The following is a 23,867-nucleotide window of genomic DNA, read 5'->3' as shown; positions in this document are numbered from 1 at the left end:
ATTAAAAAAGAAAAAAAAGCTAAAAGATTGAGATTAGGCTTGATGATTATGATGATTGTTATCTAGATGCTAATCACAATTGAATTAAAACTCTATCAGCATGATTTTATAAATTATTGTGATTCACAACAATGGATGAAAAAAAACAAGGGAATCAGAGTAGGAAACACATTAGGAAAACAGAAAAGAAAGATCATCAATTCTTGACAAATCTCGGTAAATTCTTTTATCGAATTTTCATACCCTTTACCTATTGTCACCAACCTAGCCAACATAGACATTCCCAAACCCAACAGCCATCAGTCAAGATCACCACCAATTAAGCTAGGCTCCACCAAAACCAATAATCCACTATATACCTAGCAAAAAAAAACAGAAAGAAAGCAATCATTGGCACCTAAAAATCGAGCAAGCCTAGGCAAGCAACAATACTGCTAGACCTATACAAATCCATGCCTTAGATGTAACCCAATTCGACCACTACTTAAAACATCGTGGCCATCAACTCATCTCTCCCTACATTTAATTTTTCAACCCCACTTCTCCATAGTTTAACCATGTCTAGCCAACAAGCGCAACATCTCCACCACCATCGCATGTCACCACCAGTCCAATATTGCCATTACCTCTGACTCATCAATACCAATCCATATTTACCGACATCCAGTATAGCCACCCACTGTTAAAGTTCAACCACCCGAGCCATCTTCATTTTCGATCGCCACTAGACACCCAAACTCAGATTCATATAAGTAATCCAAAAGAGGGAAACAGAAGAGAGACTTTCTCCTTAATATTTCTAATCGAGGTCAATCTAGCTTATTTTGGGGCTTCAAAATTGGTGAGGCACCAACTAAGGAAAACGTGAACAACATACCCGGAGGTAGTGGCCTTAGACCAGTAGAGAGGAAGAGAGATTGCGATTTTGATTTGGATCTACACCAATTTTGGGTTTTTTTGGAAATTCCAGCTAGAATACGTGAAAGAGAAAGCTAAGGCTAGTTTGGTGAAAAGTTTCAAAGCAAACCGATATTTGGATGATAGTCGAGGAGTGACGGTCAATGGATGTCAGCAACGGCTACCAGTGATGGCACCAGAATCTAGAAACCTTTGGGACTTTTGCAGCTACGTACTTCTAAAATTAAAAGTTTTTTTAGAAAAAAGGGCCGAAACTAGAAATCGAATAGTGACAGCAGATCTTTGCATTTTTTATATTTGCGTGAAACGTTTTATTTGTTAAAAATTCAATTGACCCGTGTGTTTTTTAACCCAACCCGTGTACCATTGCCACCCAAGCCGCTAGCCCATATCTTCAAGTGGAGCTTGGGTCACAAGTCGAACAGTCTCCTGTGTGTGAAGCCAAGCTATGATCTTGAGCCGAGCCGTGATTTATTTTGGTATTTCTCTTGTTGTTTTGCCTATTATTTATATATTACTTTTTGAGTGGATATTAAAAAATAAAAAATAAAAAGATAAAAACAAAAAATTACTAATTTTTCTTAAAAAATAAAAATTAAAAAAAAATATTTTTGAAAAAAAGTTGAAAGTAGCAATTTTTCTTAAAAATAAAATTTTCAAAAAAATTTTAGGGAAAGTTGAAAGTATCAATTTTCCTTGAAAATAAAATTTCCAAATGCTTTAAGGAAAAGTTAAAAGTATCAATTTTCTTTAAAAATAAAATTTCCAAAAACATTTTAAAAAAAGTTGAAAGTATTAATTTTCATTGAAAATAACATTTTTAAAATATATATATATATTCTTGGGAAAAAGTTGAAAGTATCAATTTTTCTTAGGAATAAAACTTCCAAAAACATTTTAGGAAAAGTTGAAAGTATCAATTTTTTTTATATAAAAGCAATGAATGTTTTTTTAAAAAAGAGAGGAAAATATTTATATCAAAAGTTGAATCATTATTGCTTTTTTTTTTCTTTTTTTTATTTTAAATAATCCGACGATAGAGCTTCTGCAGGTGAAACAGTAGTCTCTTTGCATACTCTTAAGGTGAGAGAATTTTTTCAATTTTTTGCTAAAAGTATTAGAGTCAATTGAGACTAATTTTTAATAATTAATTACTTGATAAATTTTAAGGCTTTTGGATAACATAAAATTAAGTTGGTACCATTTTTCGATGGGTGTTGTAAGGGTGCTGTAACCTTCTTCACACGTAACCATACTCTCGAATCTTGTTTTGGTTAGTAGACCTAAACCTATTCTTTTAGGGACCCTTAGGCTTAGGTGTTCCTTAAAAAGATAGATTCTTTAGGTGACAAATCGCACCTAGATAAAAAAGAATGGTGGCGACTCTTTCAATTCAATGTCTAGCGATAGGTCCTTGGATCTATATATTATGACAATGAGTAAAATAAAAATGGCTTCAATTCCCTTAAATTTTAGCAAATCTAGAAACAAAATCACAATTCACAAAGTAATCTAATAATGAAAATTGTTTCATTTATAAAAGCAATAGAAATACATGTTCGATATGCCAACATTATCATTAACCTACACATAACATGTTTTTACACATAACATTAAGAAATTGCTTTTAATAGAAATTGTTCTTAACCAAATAGTAACATAAAAACAATCAATAAAAAATAAAATCAAACAATTCTAGTAAAAACAATCAACTGAAATGTTGGTTAGATTTTTTTGTTTCCTTTGTTTCCTTTAGAACTTGCAACTTAACTCTTTTAAGTAACAAATTTTTCCTCAACAATTTTTCTTTTGCCTTTGCTTATCCTAACTACTATCATTTTTTGATTTGGCAATCCAGGGTGTTGAATTACATTTATTAAGTTAAAATGGGCAAAACTTTATAAAAAAATTATAAAGATATGTTTGATCTAACATGACTTCCATTTAAGATTTACCACTCTCTTTTCAAGTTTGTATATAATTCATAACCTTGTATGTCTTCTTTTCTTACTTCTGGTTGAAGCTTTCATAGTGTTTTTGTCATTAATACTTAAAATGTTGCTTATTGAAATTGCTCTCTTTTTAGTGGTTGTTGTAGAAGATTTGGACATTGATAATGGATTTTTTTTTTTTTTTTGCTAGTCATCTTATAAAGTCTCTTATCCTCATCTACAAAACATCTTTCACTAAATGTTGTTGGCCTTTTAGACTTGATTTTTACATTGTCAATGGCAATAGTAGCAATAGCATTGACTAGATTTGAAGCATGTGTAAATGCAATTGTAAATGAAGATGCAAAACCAAAGACATTAACTGAAGCATATGTAATTGCCAAACTAGATCCTAATCCAAAAGTAGAAACACCATAAGTAATAGCGGATGCAAGGGCATCTCAATTCTTAGAGTATGGTTGCTTGGACTTCTTATAGTTTCAATAGAAACTATAATTGTATTTCTTGTACTTGATACAACTTGGTCTATGTTTATGTCTCCTAATTTGAGCACATGACAATCTTGCTATCTTAGAGAGGAGGAAAAAATGAGTTGATGGCTTAAGGTTTATGCATTTATTAGTTAAAATATTTATAGTAATAAATAAGATAAAATAGTATGAAATTACCTCTTTGCCTTTCACAGGACAGCCTCTTTTGTTGTGGCTTAGTTGATGACATACTTTACATGTCATTATCATACCATTCCTTGACTGATTTATATTATTGGACTTGTTTTTCTTGAACTCGTCAAGATCCTTTCTTCTACTGGTTTTGGGTCTACTTATCATCTTTCCAAAACTTTGGGGTAAAACTTTTTCTTCTATCCTTGGTTTGGCCTATTTTTTCTTCCAACTATAGGTTGTTAAGCATTACTATAAGTCTGCAAATACACTTCCTTATTATACCAACTAGACATAATTTTAAAAAATTTTACTTAGATCTCTAATTGCATATATGGCATGTGCACATGGTATATCATAAAGTTGGTACATTCTATAACTATATATTTTTTTAGACAGTTAGACAATGAACATATTTAGATCCAAATCTATTTAATATTCACCATCTCCATTAAATGCAACTAAAATTATGATACTATAGATGCATTTTTTCTATGACTTTTATGATATTAGGATCAATCACATCCCTCCACCTAGAATATGCTTTTATTTTCTTCTTAATTCTTACCATTAGATTCTTTTATATGTCTTCAAATAAAGAAATTACTAATTTTTTCCTTGTATCTTGCATTTTCTTATTGAATGCTTCACTTAAATTGTTATCAACCAACTAACATTTAGAGTATATGTTAAAGAATGCTTTGCATAATTACTGAAGTGGGGTTTTTATTATGTTAGTAGTTGTAATATTATCATTTTCTTGCAATTTCCTCAACATTATATTTTGATTTAATTAAATCGATATGTTCTTTATATATTGTAAGTTGTGATTTCTTAACTTCATAATGTCTTTATATATGTTCTAAACTAATATCTTTTCTATATTTGCTTATATGATACAGGTAAATTACAATACGGAGGAGTAGGTTAAAAGGAATACATATCAGAGATATTAGTTCAAAATCATCTACAACACCTGTTGATATTGGTTATGGGCTAAATCTTTTAGAGAGGAATGAACGTATTGTCGGATCTAACTCAATTACTTCTAACCCTTCAACTAATATTGGATCTGACAATACAAGAGGTCCAGGTTTAGATAATATCTCGTCAATTGATTATGCTTTTAAATTTGAATGCATGTATCATATTTCCCATATTTAGAATTCAAGTATAATGATAAAAGTATTGCCATTTTACAAATTTATTTTTTATTTGTTGTATTTGATAACAATGGTCAACAAAGGATTAGAGGCTGGACAACTTTGAAGGAATCGTTTGCACTACCTTCGAACGAGTGTATTATAGTGTTTACAAACTCTAATAGGCAACCAATTAGTGAAGAGGCTCAATTCTAGGCTAGATTTTTAGGCATGCTTACTTGTAATGGAATGAAATTGCCTAATCATTATGAAACATGGCATAAAGTTCCAGAAAAAGTTAAGGCTAATGCTTTAAACTTTATTGAGGTATTAGTATAATTAATTACATATAAAAATATAATTATTTTACATAATGTTTACTTATTCAAACTTTTTTTATTGTATTATTATAGTCAAGATTTGTACTTGAAATACCAACTTCATTTGTGCTTAAGTCATTGGGAAAGAAATGGAAATATTATAAGCATAATTTAAAGAATAAGTATTTCGATCGAAATACAACTATAAAGGCGATGATGGAAAACATACCCCATAATGTGATTAGGTGACAATATAAACAATTAGTTAGATTTTAGTTCTCAAGAAAAGAAAAGGTAAGCATATATAACTTTGCATAATAGAATGAAATGATAAAAGTGTTTTATGCTTTAAGTTGGTAATATTTGTATTTCTATCATATACACAATTATTTTTTATGACAGGGAAGAGAACAGATTGGGATTGGTAGCAGAAAGCAACAAAAATATAGCCACATAAGTGGATCAAAAAGGTTTGCAAGAAAGCAAAAAGAAATAGTAAGTTTATGATTTTAAACTTATTTTAATGAATGAACTTTTTATGCCGTTAAAAGGTAAATATGCAAATTAATAGTTATTATTCTATTTTAATAGTTTTGATAGTTTCAATACATGATATTAAACTTATCGAAAGTTTTGAACTTAGTTGACATAGATGATATGTAGGAAATAGTTATTATTTATGTCTATTTAGGTAAAAATACAAATTTGTTGTTATTATTGTCCTTTAATAGTTTGGATAGCTTCAATACTTGATATTAAACTTGTCCGATTGATTGAACTTGATTTCTATGGTTGATATGGATGCAAAAGTTGTCGTTTATGTCTATTTGGGACTATTTTTGCATATAAAAGGCAAATATATAAATTAAACTTTTGGATGGCTTTCAACAGTTTGAATGGCTTCAATCCGTGATATTAAACTTGTCCAAATAATTGAATTTGGTTTCCATAATTGATATGTGTGAAAGCCCAAAATGCTTTTATTGTTTGCGTTTGTTTAAGAGTATTGTGTTGTTAATGGGCCAAAATATAGATACATGATATTAAAATTATTCAAAATTTTTTAACTTAATTAATAGGCTTGATATGCATAAACAAGTTGCAGTTGATATGTATCCTATCAAATAACATATGTTTTTGTATAAGAGAATGAGATGGGTGGTAAAATTAGATGTGTGAAACTTTTTTGCTTAATACACACAAAAAAAGATGGATCTTACATGAATGTCAAAACATAAAAAATTGTGATAATTTATAACATCTATTTTAATAGAAAGTAAATATTTACTCTTTCTAACATATTATTAATTAATCATTAAACTTGATAGTTGTATATGACAAATTTACAAGAGAAAACGAAAAAGAAAATGACTACTGAAATTGAAGTAGCATCTGAAGGTTCTTTTAACATACAAAATTAAAAAATTGGATATTCATAGAAGTTACTAGAAAAGAAAGGCATGGACAGGTCCGAGGCCTTGGATTGGGTCCAACACCATCTACCTACTATGGACATAGCTCTCAACAATTTACATTCTCAACAAGTCAGTCTTCGCGAGATATTTCAATATTGAGAGAGTAATTGCAAACTATGAACAACATTTTCAGCAAATAGAGGCAGAAAGAGAAGAGGAGCATGCCAAAATTAAGGAAGGACGTGCTAGAATGGAGTAAGAGCATGCAAAATATCAGCAGTTGCATGATCAATTCAATTATCTTATGAATTTTGTACAACAACAATTTTCAGGAACTAATCTCGGTGGTCCACTAACTCAAGTATTATATTTAGTAAATATTTATATCTTTTAATGTAAAAAAAGTTTACAATAAACTGTTTGATTTTGTATGGTATTATTCAATAGGTTCTTGAGCACGCTAGTGATCAAGGTAAAAAAATTCCTTCATCAATTGGTAGCCTTCAAAATCTATATAGTCATCAATTTCATACATTTTAATTTTTATTTTATTAATGTATTAAAAATATTTAAATGTTATTATACTAATTATTAAATTTTGTGTTAATTAGATGTATATTTGAACGTGAATTAAGTTTATATTAATTTCAGTTTTTGAATTTAAGCTCGTTTACAAAAATAATAAATATTAACAAAAAATTTTTATATTAAAAAAATACATTTCTTAATTTCGCAGTGTTTGTGTTAAAGAATGTCACTAAATGAATAATTTAGTGGTGTTTGTATAATAAAACATCACTAAAAGTAGCGGCGCTCTTACAAGAAAATACCGCTAAAATAATGACTTTTTTTATACAAATGTCATCAAAAGCAACGGCGTTTTTCTCATAAATACTTTATTAAATTAGCGACGTCTCAAAGATATAAATGTTACTAATATAATGGCATTTTCATATACAAATATCATGAATATTGTGGTGTTTTTTGCAAATGCCGTAAATTTTTTAGTGGTATTTATAAACGCTGCTAAACGTTAAAAAAAACATAACTAAAAACCTAAACTCTTGTAGTGTATGATTTCAATATATTTTGATTACAAGATATATGTATATGTTTCTTTCTTAAATATCACAAGATGATAGTTGAACTCCTATTAGTTAAATTAAGCAATTTTTTGGCACCTTGCATGTTAATAAAATTCATTTTGAGAACCTAAAATTTAATTCATTGATTTATATAATCATCCTAAAAGATAATATCTAACAATTTTGACATTCAAATTTTATCATCTAAAATTTCTTTTATTATTATCAAATTATGACATCTTTTATAAAAACAAATGGCTCTCAAAATCGTGAATCAAAAAGAGTAAGGGTAAATAATAATTAAGTTGGGAAAATTTGGAATAAAAAAAAAAAAAAAAGCAGCAGAACGCATTTTGTAATTTATTTTATGATTTATATAGAAAATGAATTCCACAATAACATCCTTTCAAAAGTAAATAACTAACGAACACCTATGGCTATGATTATAACCCTAATCTAATATTCAAAATTAGATGAAGAACAAGGACTTTCTGAAGGTGTGCTGTTTGAGCGCCATGTAAAGCAAGAAGAGGTTAAAAAGAAAAAGCAAAACCCAGGAATAATCCGAAGACGGCCCTTTCTCCATGGCAGTGGCAGAAGGCGTTGATAAGGAGAGCCAATGTACTGCTACCACCAAAAGCAAGGAGGCCAGAAGGAGAGCCCATCCCACACCCAGTTGGGATACTTTGGTGGTTTCAACAGTGGCAGCAGAGTCGACGACAGCGCATGCACAGCGGGAAGAGAATCGCGTAACCGTAAAGATAGCAGCTAGCGTTGCCATAACCGGGAGTGGCACTGGTTCCTCATAAAACATCTCAAGCAATTTGCTTCCTTTGTTAACGTAACTGATCACCATCACCAATATTATGCAAAATCCAATTGAGTCTCTTCGCTTTTTACTTGACGATCGAAGTTAGTTAATTTATTGCCCCAATATCCAAATTTGAATTCTAAATGGGATCCGTTGAGTTTCTTTTTAAGCAAGTAAAACAAACAGAACAAAAAATGACATCTGAGTACATATCTATAGAGTAATATATAAAGAATAATTCATATTCACACAAAAACAAAAATAACTTCCTTAATATATGGATATTATGTAATTACAATATAAATTTAAAATTTCTCAAATACTCTTTTCATCTCTTCTTTTTTATAAAATCTTTTTTTTATGTCTTTTTTTTTTTTTTTCATTTTTGAACACTTAATACTCTTTTTTTTTATATATTTAAAATTGATTTTTATTTTTATTTTTTGACAATAAAATTTATGATACATCAATATTATAATTTTTTTTTTGAATTTATAATATTAAATAAACAAAACAAAAAACAAAAAATAAAACAAAGAGAGTATTCTATTTAATTAATTATGATATCTTTGAAAAATTAAGATACAAATAACATATAAAAATATGGTCATGAAAATAGTATGGTTGTACATGACTAATACAATGAGTATTTCATAATATATAAACGAGTATGGTATTTGGCCAAAAAATAATTTATGCAGTATCTATTGTTGTAAAGTCAAGTTTCTTTTTTTATTTGAAATAATAATGACAAATTTCTTCATTATAATGTGACTGCTCCAATATTATTTTTTATTTAAAGATATCTATCCATTAACCAAATAAAGAGACATTAGTCCTTTTACATAAATTAAAAGTTCTAACAAAAAAGCTTTATCATGAAGTTTGAATAATATACATTGCCAAAATAAAAACAATAAAATTATATAAGTTTTTGACTAATTTTAAAACAACTAATTGTTTTGCTAGCAAAACTATTAAATTACTAAATTAGCATATGAAAAAATTAAGTTTACATAATCTTTTATCTCATTTTTTATTTGAAGATAAAATGATTGAATCCAATTAATCTTTGAATTGAAAATACAAAAAAAGATATAGCATTCTAACTTATTGTCCAAGCAATGTCAACAATTTTTTTTTTTTTTTTAAATTTTGTCTAAGCAATGTCAACACATATCATGAATTCTCTATTCTCTTTTGACCTTACTCAAATATACCCAAAAATAAACATTTTAGAATTTCTTGTTGGTTGTTTTCACATTTAGCATTTACCATAAAAACTCTCTTGCTTTGTTGCTAGAGCTAAATTTTCATAAAATATATATAATTTTATATTTGATGAGTAAAATTATTATAAACTATAAATATTTAAAAAATATGCAAAAATAAAAAATAAAAAAAGAGAAAATAATATATAAATTTCATACATATTTTAACTTTTTCCTTTTTTTTTCTATCTTATATTTCTCTTTCTTTCATCAAACTAAAGATCCAAAAGTGTTTTGCTTAATTCGAAAGCAGCTTTTTTTTTTTTTTTTGACTAAAATACTAAAAATATTCATATATATTTTAAAATTTTTAAATAAGTTATTATCCTTTTATTGTATCTAATTAAGCTGTTAAAGTATTGTTTTTTGTTTAATTAAGTTTTTATTTTGTGTAATAGAATCCACTAAATCTGCTTTAAAAATAAGAGTTTAATTAAATAAAAATTTTACTTGAAGGAATTGATTAGAAAAAAAAAATAGTACTTTAATGGTTTAACTAAATATAACAGAAGAATAAAAACTTATCTAGTAGAATTTGGAAAAGTACTATGGCTTTTAAGTATTTTAGTTTTTTCAAGCAAAAACTTAATATAAAAAGGTTAAAATTAATATATATTACATATAAATCCTTAAAAGAAAAAAGCAGTTCATATTTAATATAAATAATTTTGGATAAATTATATTCATAGTTATTAACCTATTATTTTGATTTCACTTTAATTTTCAATATTTGAATTGTTTCATTTTGATTTCTAATCTTTTGGAATGGTTCCATTTTGATTCCTTCTTCAAATAATTTTGTCAACAATAACATGTCAAGCAAACATTTCCTTGGCATTAGAAGTGTCCTTGGACTGAATTAAGTTATACTAAACCCGGTTGATATTTTAAATATTTTGCCCAAGGTCCAAACGGTCAAAGCTGACACAATTCAAAAAATATATATATATATATATATTAATATTTAAATATTTTTAAATATATTTTAAAATTTATATATACAAACAAATAATTTAAAAAATTTTCAAAATTTCAAATTAATATTTATATATATATATATATAAAAAGCTCAAATTATACCCATAAATACAACTAGTTTTTAAAAAATAGATAAAAAAACAATATCAGTACAAGACATATGGACAACCTCATTAGGAAGACAGCTACTACCTTATGTGTGTATTATCTATTTAAGGGCATATATTTATAGGTTTGTATTAACCTTATTATTAGAAAGACAAGTACTAGTATTCAGCAGCTGGAGCCACCTGCCGCTATGTCCCTTGAGTGTTCACTCTCAAGTCCAAATAGTTTTAAACTCTCTCATCTTCCCCACTATCATCCCCCTGACCAGCTTGTAGACCAAGGACTACTCAGTTCGACCCTCTACAGTCTCACTTTCTACTTACTCAATTGCAATAGAAGCAGTTCAATTGTGACACATTGACAAATGCATTCAGCAGTCAGCACACAAGAAAATTATCGAATCTTTGTCATGTTTGGATACAAAGCCAATTAGTTTATGAGATGAGATTATCATAAAGCAAACAATGGAAATGATGCATGGCCATCTCAACACGAGGAGCATATCTTCCAGTGCAATATGCAGGTGATTCGATGCCCCTTTGAACACCTTCACACAGTGTAATGTCTTCCATCTGCATATTTTCATTTTTACAAAACAGATTTCGAAAGATTAACAGTAAATTTTGGACAAGCATGACTAGAGATTATTTGTTAGTACCTGAATTCTTTCACTATCCACTAGGCTTCTCTCAATGAAAGCTTTGTCCTCCTGAGACCACAAAAGTGATTGGTTAACTTGGAGTTACATTCTTTCTCATTATAATTAAGACCATAACAAATCATGACCCAAGGCCATTGTGTGACAGAGACAAAAATTAAGCATGGCCGGTATGAGGATTATTGATAAAAGGATCGCGTTGACTATATCGAATGTATAACAATGTTTCAACATCATAGGATTCAAATCTCAAGTTCCATTTTCTCCTCCCCTAACTATCTATAATTTTGAGAGATGGATAAGGATGAAAAATATATAACCTTAAAAGCCTTTTGACTTATTATATCACATGGCTGCAACTGTTAGGATCCTTGATAGAGGTGTGAACTTCACCATGAACAAGTAGAATCCATCAATATTATGCAATGCACAGAGAAAAATGTTCAGGCCGATTCAATATCAGCATATCACATACAGAGAATGCACTTTCAAATACTAAGCATACAGAATGCAACATGTGAGAGGCTAAGACATGAAATGAGATCTGAAGCATCTCCTCTAAAACAACATTACCTATACATTAACCTGGTATAATCCAAAACTTATGCAGAAATAGAAGCATTTATTTAGTACATGTGCAGAATTCAGAGCTCAAGACATATGGGTACAGTAAAAGATTCTATAGTATATATTAGCTTCATAACTCTTCATGCGTACACATTCTTGGGATTTTAAATATTAGCCGACCAAAAATGAAAGGAAGTTCACACGTAAAGCATGCAGTAATATCCGACAACATTAGAAAGTCTTCATGAAATTTCAAGTTGGAAGTAGAAAACAATTTTCAAGGAGCCTTATTTATAAATGTTACTTTTAGTTTTTACCATCTACCTTATTAAATGTAGGCAATTAAATTACTGATCCTACAAAGATTACACAACTGCCAATCTGATGACAAGATTCTGGATTATCATCCGCTAACATATTTCAAAGAAAAAAAATAAGACAAGAAATGAAATGCTTAAGATGAATGGCTATTATATAGAAGATGACATCAAAGCAGCAATAGAAGCACTGAAAAAGATCAGTTTTTCAACAAATTATTTCCATTTTCCACAGTTAGATGTGCGAGATCTTTCCATGGTTAAAACCAACATTTAATTTTTTTTCACTAACACAAAGCTAAGGATTAGATATAAAGAAAAGAGGCATTTTTATCTTTGTACATGCATGATTGAGGGCGTGTACATACAATGGTTGATACAACATTCTCCTTGTACATATAGTGCATGCAGAAGCATTTAGGCATGGTTACAGACAGACACAGCCACACCCATCCAAATGATTTATATAACCAGCTCTCCAGTTTCTCTTACTTTTCTTCTCTGCTCTTGGGTCTGCAGAAAAATGTTTCCATTATTTGTAGTCGAAAGGCTATTCTTTTTTGATCCTGCATGGTGATTCAGTAGATGATTCTGCTACTCAATATTACAATTTTCTTCCTTTCATTCTTTAAAAAATACCAGTAATATGCAAGGGACATCATAGTCCTCCCCCTTCCCTTGGAAGATTGCAACCAACATCCTTACATCTCAAAAATAGACGGGCTTCCACCAGTTATCTCCAAAAGATAATTAAAAACAAGTATCTAACCTTGTTTTTAGGGTTAAAAGTGAAGTTGTATAAAACAACTGTAAGGCTTGCATTACCATATGGAACTGAGTGTTGGGCTATTGAGAAACAACATGAGAAGAAAATGAACGTAGCAAAGATGAGGATGCTTAGATGGATGTATGGTAAGACTAGAAGAGACAAAATAAAAAATGAAGAGATTTGAAAAAAATTAGGGGTAGTCTGAATTGAAGAGAAATGAGAGAGGGCCATTTGTGAAGGTTTGAACATGTGAAACGTAGGCCCAGCTGTACACCGGTTAGGAGAATTGAGTCTCTAGATCTAGGAGAGATCAAAACATCTAGAAGTAGATCATAAAAGATAAGGATGCAAGTAATAAAAAATGATATGATGGTTAAAGAATTAGATGAAAAAGTGGCTGTTGATAAAAATGAGTGGCGCAGAAGATTCAAACTACAACCCAACTTGATTCTCTTATTTGGTTTTTCATACAACCGACCCCAGAGTATGGGATATAAGGCTTAGTGTGTTGTTGTTGTATCAAACCTTATTTTTGAAAGAAGAAATTTAGATGGAAACCAGAAAGGCTTCTGGCCTAAAATTTACTCATGAGCCTCAAATTCCAAGTCTTCAACTACGAAAATAAATGCAGTATACTTTTTTAGTTCTGCACTAATTACTAAGAGTATGCTTAGCTTAGAAGGCAACAAAGAGACAATTCAGACCAGTTGCATATATACAAGGTATTATTTTGTCCTGTAGATTATAAGTGAAAAAAAAAAAGGATGCTTCTGTTCAAAATAATAATTAAACATGTCAAATTAGGTTTGTCCTACCTATTTTGAGTTACATGTATAGAAATTGCAAAACAAGCCTTAAACAAGTGTCCCTTTTCTAAAAGTAGTTATCCTTTGTTTAATTACACCAACTGTCCATAGATACCATGCACACAACATTGAGCTAATAGGTATAAAATGAAATTTATTCACATGCTTACCACTATGCTCGTTTATATGAGGTTTTCACATGTTTGATATTCTAAAACTACAATCATGAGTCTATAACAATGCATAATAAATAAAATTACCTTAAGAGAAGCTTCAAGAAAATAGTCAAATACCACCAGGCATTTCCTTGGTCCCAATGGGATTAACAGATTGGTGTCCATCCAAGGTCCATACCTATAAGACCATAAAAGAAGATAATTTACCGGAAGGAGTGGAAAGAAGAAGGCAGGTGAAAATGCAAATGGACGTAAGGACCTGTTAATCATGAAATTTGGATAGATGAAAGCATATAAAGCTTTTGATCCAAGCCGATCATCTTGCGTTTCTTTAGAGCCACCTTCAACACTTTGGATGCTAACCTTTTCAAATATCTGTTCATAAACAATAATCACTGTTACAATGTGACAAATCATTTGAATCACAATCTGAACAAGAGATATTAAATAACATCTAATTGAGAAACATCAAACATGATTTTTGCAAGCATGTCCCTGTGACATTACAGAATTCTTAAAAGAAACTGTCCAAGCCAAAGAAACAACATTAATTTGTGAATCTTAGATATGAACTTGAAGAAAGATCAGATCAAAGCATACTGAGGTGGTGTATGAATCAAGTGTAAGACCAGATGCAAGGCCTTTGTGAGCATATGGTACATGGTAACCACCATCTAAGTAGTTGTCACAAAATACCTGCAAGTAAAAGAAACAAAAGATTGCCAGCAATCTGCATATATGTTCATCAGGCTTTAGAAATCATATAACCATTAACTTGGAGAATGCTGCAATTTAATATTCAAGACAACATAGCACTATTTGGGACTCCATATATTATTTTTAGGTATCATCATAAAAAGCCAAGAGCAACAAACTAAATTGATGGATCCTCCATTAGCTACAAGGACACACCTTCCAGTTACATTCAATGATGTATTCACGTCTACAAACATAAGTTAGTGGGGAATCAACCCCATTAAGTCTCAATATTTCTGAGCAGCTACCAAGCCATTCACTTGCAATTTGGTCAGTATCAATGTTATCCTCTGGTAAAATCTCCTTGTCCATATTGAGAAGAACAAATGGTCCCCAAATAGCAACTTTTATTGGTATAAGTCCAAATTCCTACAATCGCAACAGATATCCACCAAGTTACCCCATTAATTGGAAACTGTCATGCAAGAAAAAAGAAAGATTGCTATTTTACCAACAATGAGGCAAACATTCATACATTTGCGATGAAATCCTGTATTCCCGAAATTCTAGTTGCCTTACGAAGCGCTCCATTTAACCCATACGTCCATCCCTGCAGAAAATATTGGATTTGGATTATATCTAGTTCACAAATTTGTTGGCATCTTAGCAGGAAATGGTAATTAAAGAAGAACAGTTCATTCAGAGTATTGTAAAAGAAGAAAGAGCTTTTTCAGTCATAATTGGAAAATCTGTAGGATTTGTCTGAAGAAAAGCGTAAGTGGTGGATAGATGCCACCTATAAAAAAATTTATTCAAGAGAGGAAGTGTAATTTATCAGCAAATCAATTCGCGAGGATTTTTTTACTTTGAGTAGCATATTTGGATGTAAAGTAGCATGTGTTGGTAAGAACAACTGAAACAATCAACATATATTGAACAGGTGGAATGCTAAAGGAGAACTTAAGATTTGTCCAAAAGACATCAAAATATGAAGTAGGAATCTATCAATATCTTGTTAGTTCTATTGCAAGCGGCACAAAGTTGTTGGCAATGGGATGGTTACCATTCTGCTGGCAGTATAGAAGGAGCCTTTCTATTTAATGGTATTTTAATTGTGCTTAATTTCTTCTTATACCAACTCTTCTGTAAGCTTATCATAGCAATTTAGGACAAACTGTAAGGAAGAGAGCTGAGTTAAAAGCAAAATATTTGCCAGTAACTGGTTTTATATGTGTAAAAGGAAGAGTAAAACTCTGAATAATCCACTCTACATTTTTTTCCACCAGCTCAAAGCCAAAGGGGAATTGTAGGAAAAATCAGAGAAGAAGTCCCAATTGCAGCCTAGGATGAAGTTTCTCATCAAGACAGGAAAAAAAGAAACTAAAACAATATAAAAGCAAGAGCATAGAAAATCAAGATATGATTCAAGTCAATCAGGAGCGATACGAACAGTCTTACATGGTAAGGGCAAGTAAAACAAGACTTTTTCCCACTTCCAGACACAAGAAGAGAAGCATGATGTCTACAGACATTGTGAAAAGCAGCAATTTTTCCATCATCATCCCGGCAAACCAAAAACTCTACGTTTCCCAATCTGCATGAAGACTAGAAAATTTCAGCTGTTCTTGATTTGTGAAAATGAACATATTTAACTGCTGAAATCAGAAAACACGTAAATTTTTTTTACTAGAACGCTTCAATTATACAATCAATTATACTGGGTTGACCACATATAAGTGGACCGTCATATAAAATTTTGATGGATCTCTTGTAATTCTGAATTGTGATTGATTAATTATAGTGCAATGATTGTAGGTGACATGATAGTAAACCAAATTGCGGTGTCAGTGTATACATTATAGTGAGATAAATAATTGTACCTGCCGCTGAAAAAATCATTGGGTTCTTTTATTTGTTGAGTGTGCCCTGAAAAACCAGAAATAAAAATTCAACAATCTAGGTAGACTCTTGCCATATATCATAAGTGAAAGTCAGTAGTACTAGAACAGTGTCATTTTCCTGAAACGCAATCAAAAGAAGAGTAATTACTATACTAACCAACAGCCTGCCAACCCCTGTAGAAGACACGGTCCAGTTCAAAAGCGTAAAAGGAGGGGTCAGCATACCAGGAGCTCGGAGGAGTGATCGCTTGCTCTATGGGGATTTTGGGGTCGAATTGACGCACCATTTTCTGCGCTTCGTAACTGGAACTACATGATGCTGATACAGAAGAAAAGTTTGGAATTGCTCTTGGATTCTGGAAATTGGATTGGAAGAGAAATACCCGACTGATGGGTTTCAGCAACAGACTCATGGTTGTCAGAGACTCCGAGGATATTCCAACTTCCACGGTCTTTTGTCTTGTATTACCTCTATGCTGGCACTACCTCTGCATGAGATACAAGGGATATACAGTACACGCACCAAATCAAATGTTTCACGCAACCATTTTTACCCATAATTTTTTCAAAATTTTATTATAATTATAAAAAAATTTAATATTTTTTTTTGTCATTTTTAATGTACGAAATTATTGATAAAATAAAATAATAATTATTTTATTATATTTAATTTATATATAAAAAAATTAATATCTTTTTTACATAAAATTATTTAATTTTTTCATTTGAAACATTTGAATATTTAAAAATCAATTAGAACATTGGAATGTTTTAAAAGTATCTGAGTATAATATTTAGAAGAGAGTAAACTTATACAAAGAATAGATTTTGCAATAAGAACAGTAGAAGATATTATTTCAGTAACTGAAGAAGACATTAATTTTCAATTACTATTTAAAAAAAAAAAAATGCTTGAAGAACATACAAGAAGAGGATTTTAATTCTTACATATAGGATTAGTACAAGTTGCTATCAAACGTTTAACTAGATTAGGATTAGTAAACTCATAATGATGTATCGGAGATTGTAGATATAATTCATTATTAGGTACAATTAAATCAAGTTAGTGTGGAGGACCGATATATTTTAATTGCATTCCAAATTTGACTATATCATTAAAAGATCAACATGTAATGAAAACTTTAACCATTAATTTAAAAACATTAGGATTTAATATCTGTAAACCCCAAATTTTACATCGGGTTAACAAAAAATTAATTGACTTCTCAAAATAATAAAATTGAATAAGAAAAGGCTTGCTAATTTATTGGCAATCACTCTGACCAATTGACAGGCCTATCTCAACCCCAACAGAGGATGGATTTGGAACAATTTGAAATAAGATTATAAATTGGACATAATTTTGGGCTTAAAATAAGTCCAAGCGAAGGACACCGATCGACATACACATCCACCACTCGATTGAAAAGAAGACCTCGTCAGTCGACAGTGCTCTATCCCTATCGATTCGCATTGTACGATAAGGATGAAGGTGATAATTCTAATGAATTATTAACTGGATAATTCCTGAGATAATTATCCAAAAGAATTATAAGATAACAGATAAAAGGTCTAATCATTCTCAAATTGGCCTTAATCTTTGTCTATAAATAGTCCTATCTATTTTTTCATTTAACAAACCTCTAGTTATTTTTTCTCCTTTTACAAGAAATTCAATTATAAATCTCTCCAAAAGTCTTTCCTAAAATTTTGAAGAAATCTTTAAGTTTCTTCCATTTCTGTCCCTTAAAATAGGTTTCCTAAGTTGCCCAGCTATCGAAATAGTCCAAAACCTTAACCAAAGCCTCCCGTTTATCCCAAATTTTTGTCTAACAATTTGTCAATATTTTATGGAAACCAAAAACACAAGCCCAACAGATCAACAAACCTTTAGCCGATCGACACACTGTCCATAGTATAAACTCTAACACTACGTTTAGATTGAAAGAAGATGAGGGAACGAAAATCTTAACCAAAGCCTCCTGTTTATCCCAAACTTTCCCCTAACAATTTGTCAATGTTTCATAAAAACTTTAAACACAAACTCAACAAATAAACAGACCTTTAGCCGATCGACACACAATCCATAGCATAAACACTAACGTTATGTTTAGATTGAAAGAAGATGAGGGAAAAAAAAGAAAAAGTGAAGACAGAAAAGGAAAGTAAGGGAAATAAGAAAAAAAAAATTTTATTCGGTTGATCATTTATATTTTAATAAAAATAAAATAAAATTGATTATCTCTCCTTTTTTCTCAAAAGCTTCAATTGTTAATTATCCTAAATTGGTGTAAATAGGAAAAAAAGGAATTAATTAAAATTTTTTAAGTATAAATGTCTTCATTATATTTTATCATTTTTTAAAAAATACTATTACAATATTCAAGTTTAACCAGGGATGTTAACCATTAACGTTACCTTTAAATCTTTCGTAATTTATTCTCAACTTTTTTTTGTCCATAACTTCAAATTTTATATATTTTTAATTTATACTTAGGTTTTTTTTTTTTCATTTTGTTATGACTTTACAAATTTTAAATAATAAAAATATGACAAAATACGTACAACAGCAAGAAAATGCTAATACTAAACAAATTTATGGTTAGTTTTATTTTAACAATAAATATTTAAGTTTTTAATTTTCTCATTTATAGATTAATTTTTTAAAAAATATTATAGTATAAAAATAATTCTAAGCATATATTTTTATGAATTAATTATTAATAATATTCTTTTTAATTGAAATTATTTTTATTAATTTTTAAAAATTTTTAAAATAGTTAATATTAAGATTATTCACATGATAAAAAATATTTTATTTTAAAAGAGTATAATTAGAGCAATATAATATAATATTTCATTTTCTTTCCTTTTCATAACTTAACCAAACAAAAGTTATGATCAATTCAAAACATAGGCTAAATAAAAAACCATCAATCATTCCAAATCCCTAATACAAAAACATTTTACTCACCAAATAACCAAGAGTATTGTTGACATCCCAAAATAATTCACTCTTTCATAACGTTTCAAGTTCCTCAAACGTTGCCCATTATTATCTTAACATCACCATAGACGTCTCTTTATCTTTAAAGTCTTCCTATTCACCATTTAAAACGTGAAGAAACCCCTTTTAACCTATCATCAAATTTGTTAATAAGCTAGGAACTTTGTTCGTCCTAAGATCTAGCTTGACAATCAAATTTATCTGTGATAATCACTCGGTACATCATGGAGTTAATCGGTACAGGAAACCCAGGCTATAGACCTCAACCAATCGAAACTCCCATTAGCCGATGGATCCATTGTTGCTTCTACCGTAGATCATCTCCCTCTGTCATTGATCAGCCCTCAATCTAGATTGCGGTTGCTGGTTCTTCTGTTCCACCTTAGCACTCTAATTCATCTCGAATCTTGTACTAGGTGATCTGCTCAAGTATTCTTCCCAAAACTTAAGCATTTTAGGTCTCTCTTGAAGTTAAAAGCACGAGACATTTCATCCATGATCATGATTGTGTATTCTTAAGAACACATGATGCTATGACATATAGCTAAAATTACGATTTATTTTACCATTAAAGGTGATGGATTTTTTTATGTAAATTTACATCTACAGAATCTTGTCATATAAATTAAGTGTATGAAATGGGTTGTATAAATATGCCTTCGAGGCACCTTATATAAATTTTCATTATAATATGCCATTTATACTTAGTTGGATTCCATACTTCTCTTGTTACACTTTCCCACTTTATAATAATAAGGCACAAACTGTTGTACTTTATATATATTTGCTTGATAATACAATGCCAGCATCATTCTAATGGTTGATAAATCACCTGAGGCTGCCAAACCTATACGTATCTGTCTAGATATATATGTAACAGTGCGGGACATATAAATTATTTATATAAATCTCTTGTTATCTGGAATAAAATGAGAGACATGATCTTTAATTTTTAAGTCAATCGTGATTTGATATAAAATAGATAAATAGATATTGGATTTATCCTTATAAGATTTTGAGTTTCGATTTTTCTAATATCCTGTTTACTATATCAAAACCAAATTCTTTAATAAAGATAAGACTGTGATCTTGAAAATCAGCATCAATTTTCCATTCATAAATAAATTGATTGACTTTGGCCAAAAAATTGATTGCCCATTTATAATTAAACATTGAATCTCAACATTGAGACAAGCGGTAGAAGAGAAACCCGTATTGCTGACAGAAGTAACTCCACTTGAGAGTTCATGTATCTTTTATACATCCATTTACTGTGATCCCTCTTTTAGGTGATGGAGATTTTAAATCATTTCTCCCTATGCATCATTCAAACATAACTTTGGATGAGATTCCCTTGGGGCCTGGGCCTATTCAACCAACCAGTTTCCCTTGGAATTTTGTTCCACCCATACTGCCACTCTAGCCATAACGGGTTTCAGTGACGTATTGGCTTTACCTCAAGATTCACTTCGGTGATAAGGGATAGACTTTCATGTTATGTTTTGCTATCAGACCCTTTAGAGGAATAAGGTTAGAATATTGGACTTTCCTAGATATAGATAAACCTTAGATAGTGTCCTTAGAGCTGATCTTTATGATGCATGTCTGTGAGAATATGTTGTAATGATATCCTATTTTATTGTTTGAATAAATTAAGAATATTAAATTTTGAACACCTAAAAACATTGGGTTTTTACTTTGCCTTGTAAAATTCACAATACTAATCCCGAAACCTACTGAGTCATCTAAATAAAACAAGTTAGTCGAAAACCTGGTCAAACACTTCCAATCCTTAACTCTAACTATATCACCTTCAATTCCCCAAAAGCCACCAAAAGCATTGAGGAGATGTTAGAAATCTCTAGACCTAACAGAGCATTCTCTTGAATATAGTGAACTCTATTGCCGAGACGCTCATGTAGATCGATGACAAAGTGAACCGAATGAATGTTGAGCTAATTAGCATCTCCAAAGACCTAAAGAAAAAGTTGAACCTTCACTTCAAACTTAAAAAATAAGAATTGTCCACCCTTCAAACACTGAAAACCAAAAAACTTGAAAACACCATCACCCCAAACATTTTTCAACCAAAAGAAGGTAATTAGGCCATGCAAGAAATCCAAAAACTTTGCGCCATGACGAAGAGTTGGTCCCTCGCAGATAGCTACCTCTTGCATGTTGACAAGTTGTCCCTAAAACGTTCATACTGCCCCCTCGAAACTTTAAAATGCCTTTTATCGATAAGTTTGATGGGACAAGAGATCCCAAAGTGTAACTTGAATAGTTTACTTAGAGGCCTAGCCAAACAGTAATTAACTACAACATTCCTAATAATCCTTTTCAGAGCCGCCTTCACTTGGTTCTACAGTCAACCAAAAACCATAATTGAGGATTGGGAAAAGATGGCCAAAGCCTCTATTCGCTAGTTTACCTAAAACAACTAACTTGACATAACCATTAGGGATCTAGAAACTACCAAGAAGAAAAACAATGAAACCTTTGTTGAGTTCTTGACTTGATAGAGGAGAAAAATAGCTTTAAAATGACCAAGATTGGATGATGGCAAATATCCTCTTGCCTATTTATTATGACCAGCTATTTGCCATGTCCCAAGTCACTTTTGAACAATTTTATGACTCAAGCATAAATGTGGAAGATGCTATCAATGGAAAAAAGTTTGAAAAGAAAACCTTTCCCAAACAGAATAGAGGTACCAATTCAAACAAAGTCTCCGAGATCAACAATTTATCCTTACCTTGATATAACATTACTCGCCACTATCCCAACTGAGATGTACCCCGTTTTTAAAGCCTTTGACAAGCTCCAAATATCCAACCAGCTTCAGCCCCTGCATCTCAAACCTCAATCTAGCCTTTACCCCTACATATCGACTCCCTTAAATGTTACACCTACCACTAAAGATAGATCGGCAATTCCTATATTTGTACCATGTAAATATTAATAATTATCGTATTTTATGGTATAATTTATATCTATACAAAAACTTGAAATATATATTTTTTTATTTTATTAAATTTATATATAATTTTATTAAAATTTTAAATTATGTCGCATTCATATATATATTTTTATATTATTTTTATCTTGTATTATCATATCATATTTTAGATTATCAAATCTAACTAAAGATATAATTATAACACAGATGATTGCATCAACCTAAAAAATGCCATCCAAAACCTAATGATGCAGATTAAGCCAAACGCAACATCGTAGACAATCCACTCCCAACTGTAAAGCCACATCTCCATTAAACATCCTCACCATAAATACCAATCCAAGAAATCAAATCTCTAAACTTCATTACAAATACTAATGTCACCAAAACTAAGTCCACCGCTAATAAAACCATCCATCCAGCCAAACTCTATTTGCAGAAATTATGGTTCTAAGGGAAGATAGCAGTGAATCTGATCGTGGAAACTGTTCGAAGTTAATGAACCTAACTCAAAGCGGTCGTTATTTCAAGCCATCCTATTTGGGGGTAGACCATCCTGGCAAAGACTTTAAGGTGTTTGGGAAAGTCTAAGAAAAGATAACAAGGGAAAAAAAATGAAGCTAACCTATCATAATTAAAGAAAACACAAGTTAATGTGCCCATTTAGGGATTTTTAATTTTGTCACTCGAACATCAAAAAGCCATCCTAGATGCCTTGATTAAAACAAAAGTTCCTACCACCTCGACCCTTACTGGAGTTGTAGATGCATTGACTACTGCGACTAGTCATGATGGGATTACCTTTACCAATGAAAACCTACCTACCGAGGGAGCAAACCATGTCTACGAATCCTATATCAAGATGGAGTGTTGCAACAAATCCATCTCACTGGTCATTATTGACAATGGTCCCACCGTCAATGTTTGCCCATTTAAAACCATTTAAAAGCTACAAATACAAGGACCTCTCTCCAAGTCGCCAAATAGCCTATGCCTATGATAACACTGTGTGACCAATCTAGGAACCATCTTCCTTCCTTGCATCATTAGGCATGTTTTTGATAAGGTTAAATTCCATGTCAATGATTTCCTTCCTCATTCAATTTACTGCTTGAGAGGCCTTGGTTGCACACTGATAAAAGCAGTGTCGTCATCTCACCACTACAAGGTCAAAATGATAAGAGATGGGAAACTATTGATCCTACATAGAGATGAAACTAGAATAGACCTAGTCAACAGCATCCAACTAGAGAGCCAATTGCCATGCCAAGGTTTTAACATAGCCATGATTGAGAAGATACCCCTTGGTTTCAACCCGTTTGGCAATTTGGTTGTAGCTAACATCATGA

At 30.7% G+C, this 23,867-nt stretch overlaps 1 protein-coding gene across 8 annotated transcripts; it reads right to left on the bottom strand.

Moving 5' to 3' along the window:
- Nucleotides 1-10,974: 10,974 nt before the first annotated feature.
- On the bottom strand, nt 10,975-17,105 carry LOC111301775 (choline monooxygenase, putative (CMO-like)). Of its 8 annotated transcripts, XR_016328205.1 has the most exons (11): nt 16,710-17,082; nt 16,532-16,577; nt 16,110-16,245; nt 15,187-15,261; nt 14,868-15,080; nt 14,556-14,651; nt 14,215-14,330; nt 14,040-14,133; nt 11,641-11,707; nt 11,321-11,371; nt 10,975-11,234 (listed from the first exon to the last, which is right to left on the bottom strand). XR_016328205.1 is itself a non-coding variant. In XM_022897717.2 (10 exons), exons 1-10 carry the CDS (start codon nt 16,963-16,965, stop codon nt 11,097-11,099), a joined length of 1,221 nt encoding a protein of 406 aa, XP_022753452.1. In that variant the 5' UTR covers nt 16,966-17,105; the 3' UTR covers nt 10,975-11,096. The 8 variants fall into 8 exon arrangements, 3 of the variants coding, with proteins under 3 accessions (XP_022753452.1, XP_022753451.1, XP_022753454.1); XM_022897717.2 differs by lacking the exon at nt 11,641-11,707 and having other exon boundaries at nt 16,710-17,105; XR_016328201.1 differs by lacking the exons at nt 10,975-11,234; nt 11,641-11,707 and adding an exon at nt 12,573-12,770 and having other exon boundaries at nt 16,710-17,083.
- Nucleotides 17,106-23,867: the final 6,762 nt, after the last annotated feature.

Source organism: Durio zibethinus, chromosome 15, assembly GCF_047325235.1.
Source record: "Durio zibethinus cultivar Kanyao isolate XHJ-2024 chromosome 15, ASM4732523v1, whole genome shotgun sequence".
In the NCBI taxonomy this organism is placed as follows: Eukaryota; Viridiplantae; Streptophyta; class Magnoliopsida; order Malvales; family Malvaceae; genus Durio; species Durio zibethinus.
This window is presented reverse-complemented; position numbering and strand designations above follow the sequence as displayed.

Coding starts and splice junctions, on each gene's coding strand:
- LOC111301775 (XM_022897716.2), bottom strand. CDS start 16,965: ATGAGTCTGTTGCTGAAACCCATCAGTCGGGTATTTCTCTTCCAATCC. Junction 16,246..16,531: donor AATGATTTTTTCAGCGGCAG/GTACAATTATTT, acceptor GTCTTCATGCAG/ATTGGGAAACGTAGAGTTTT. Junction 14,652..14,867: donor TCATTGAATGTAACTGGAAG/GTGTGTCCTTGT, acceptor TTTTACTTGCAG/GTATTTTGTGACAACTACTT.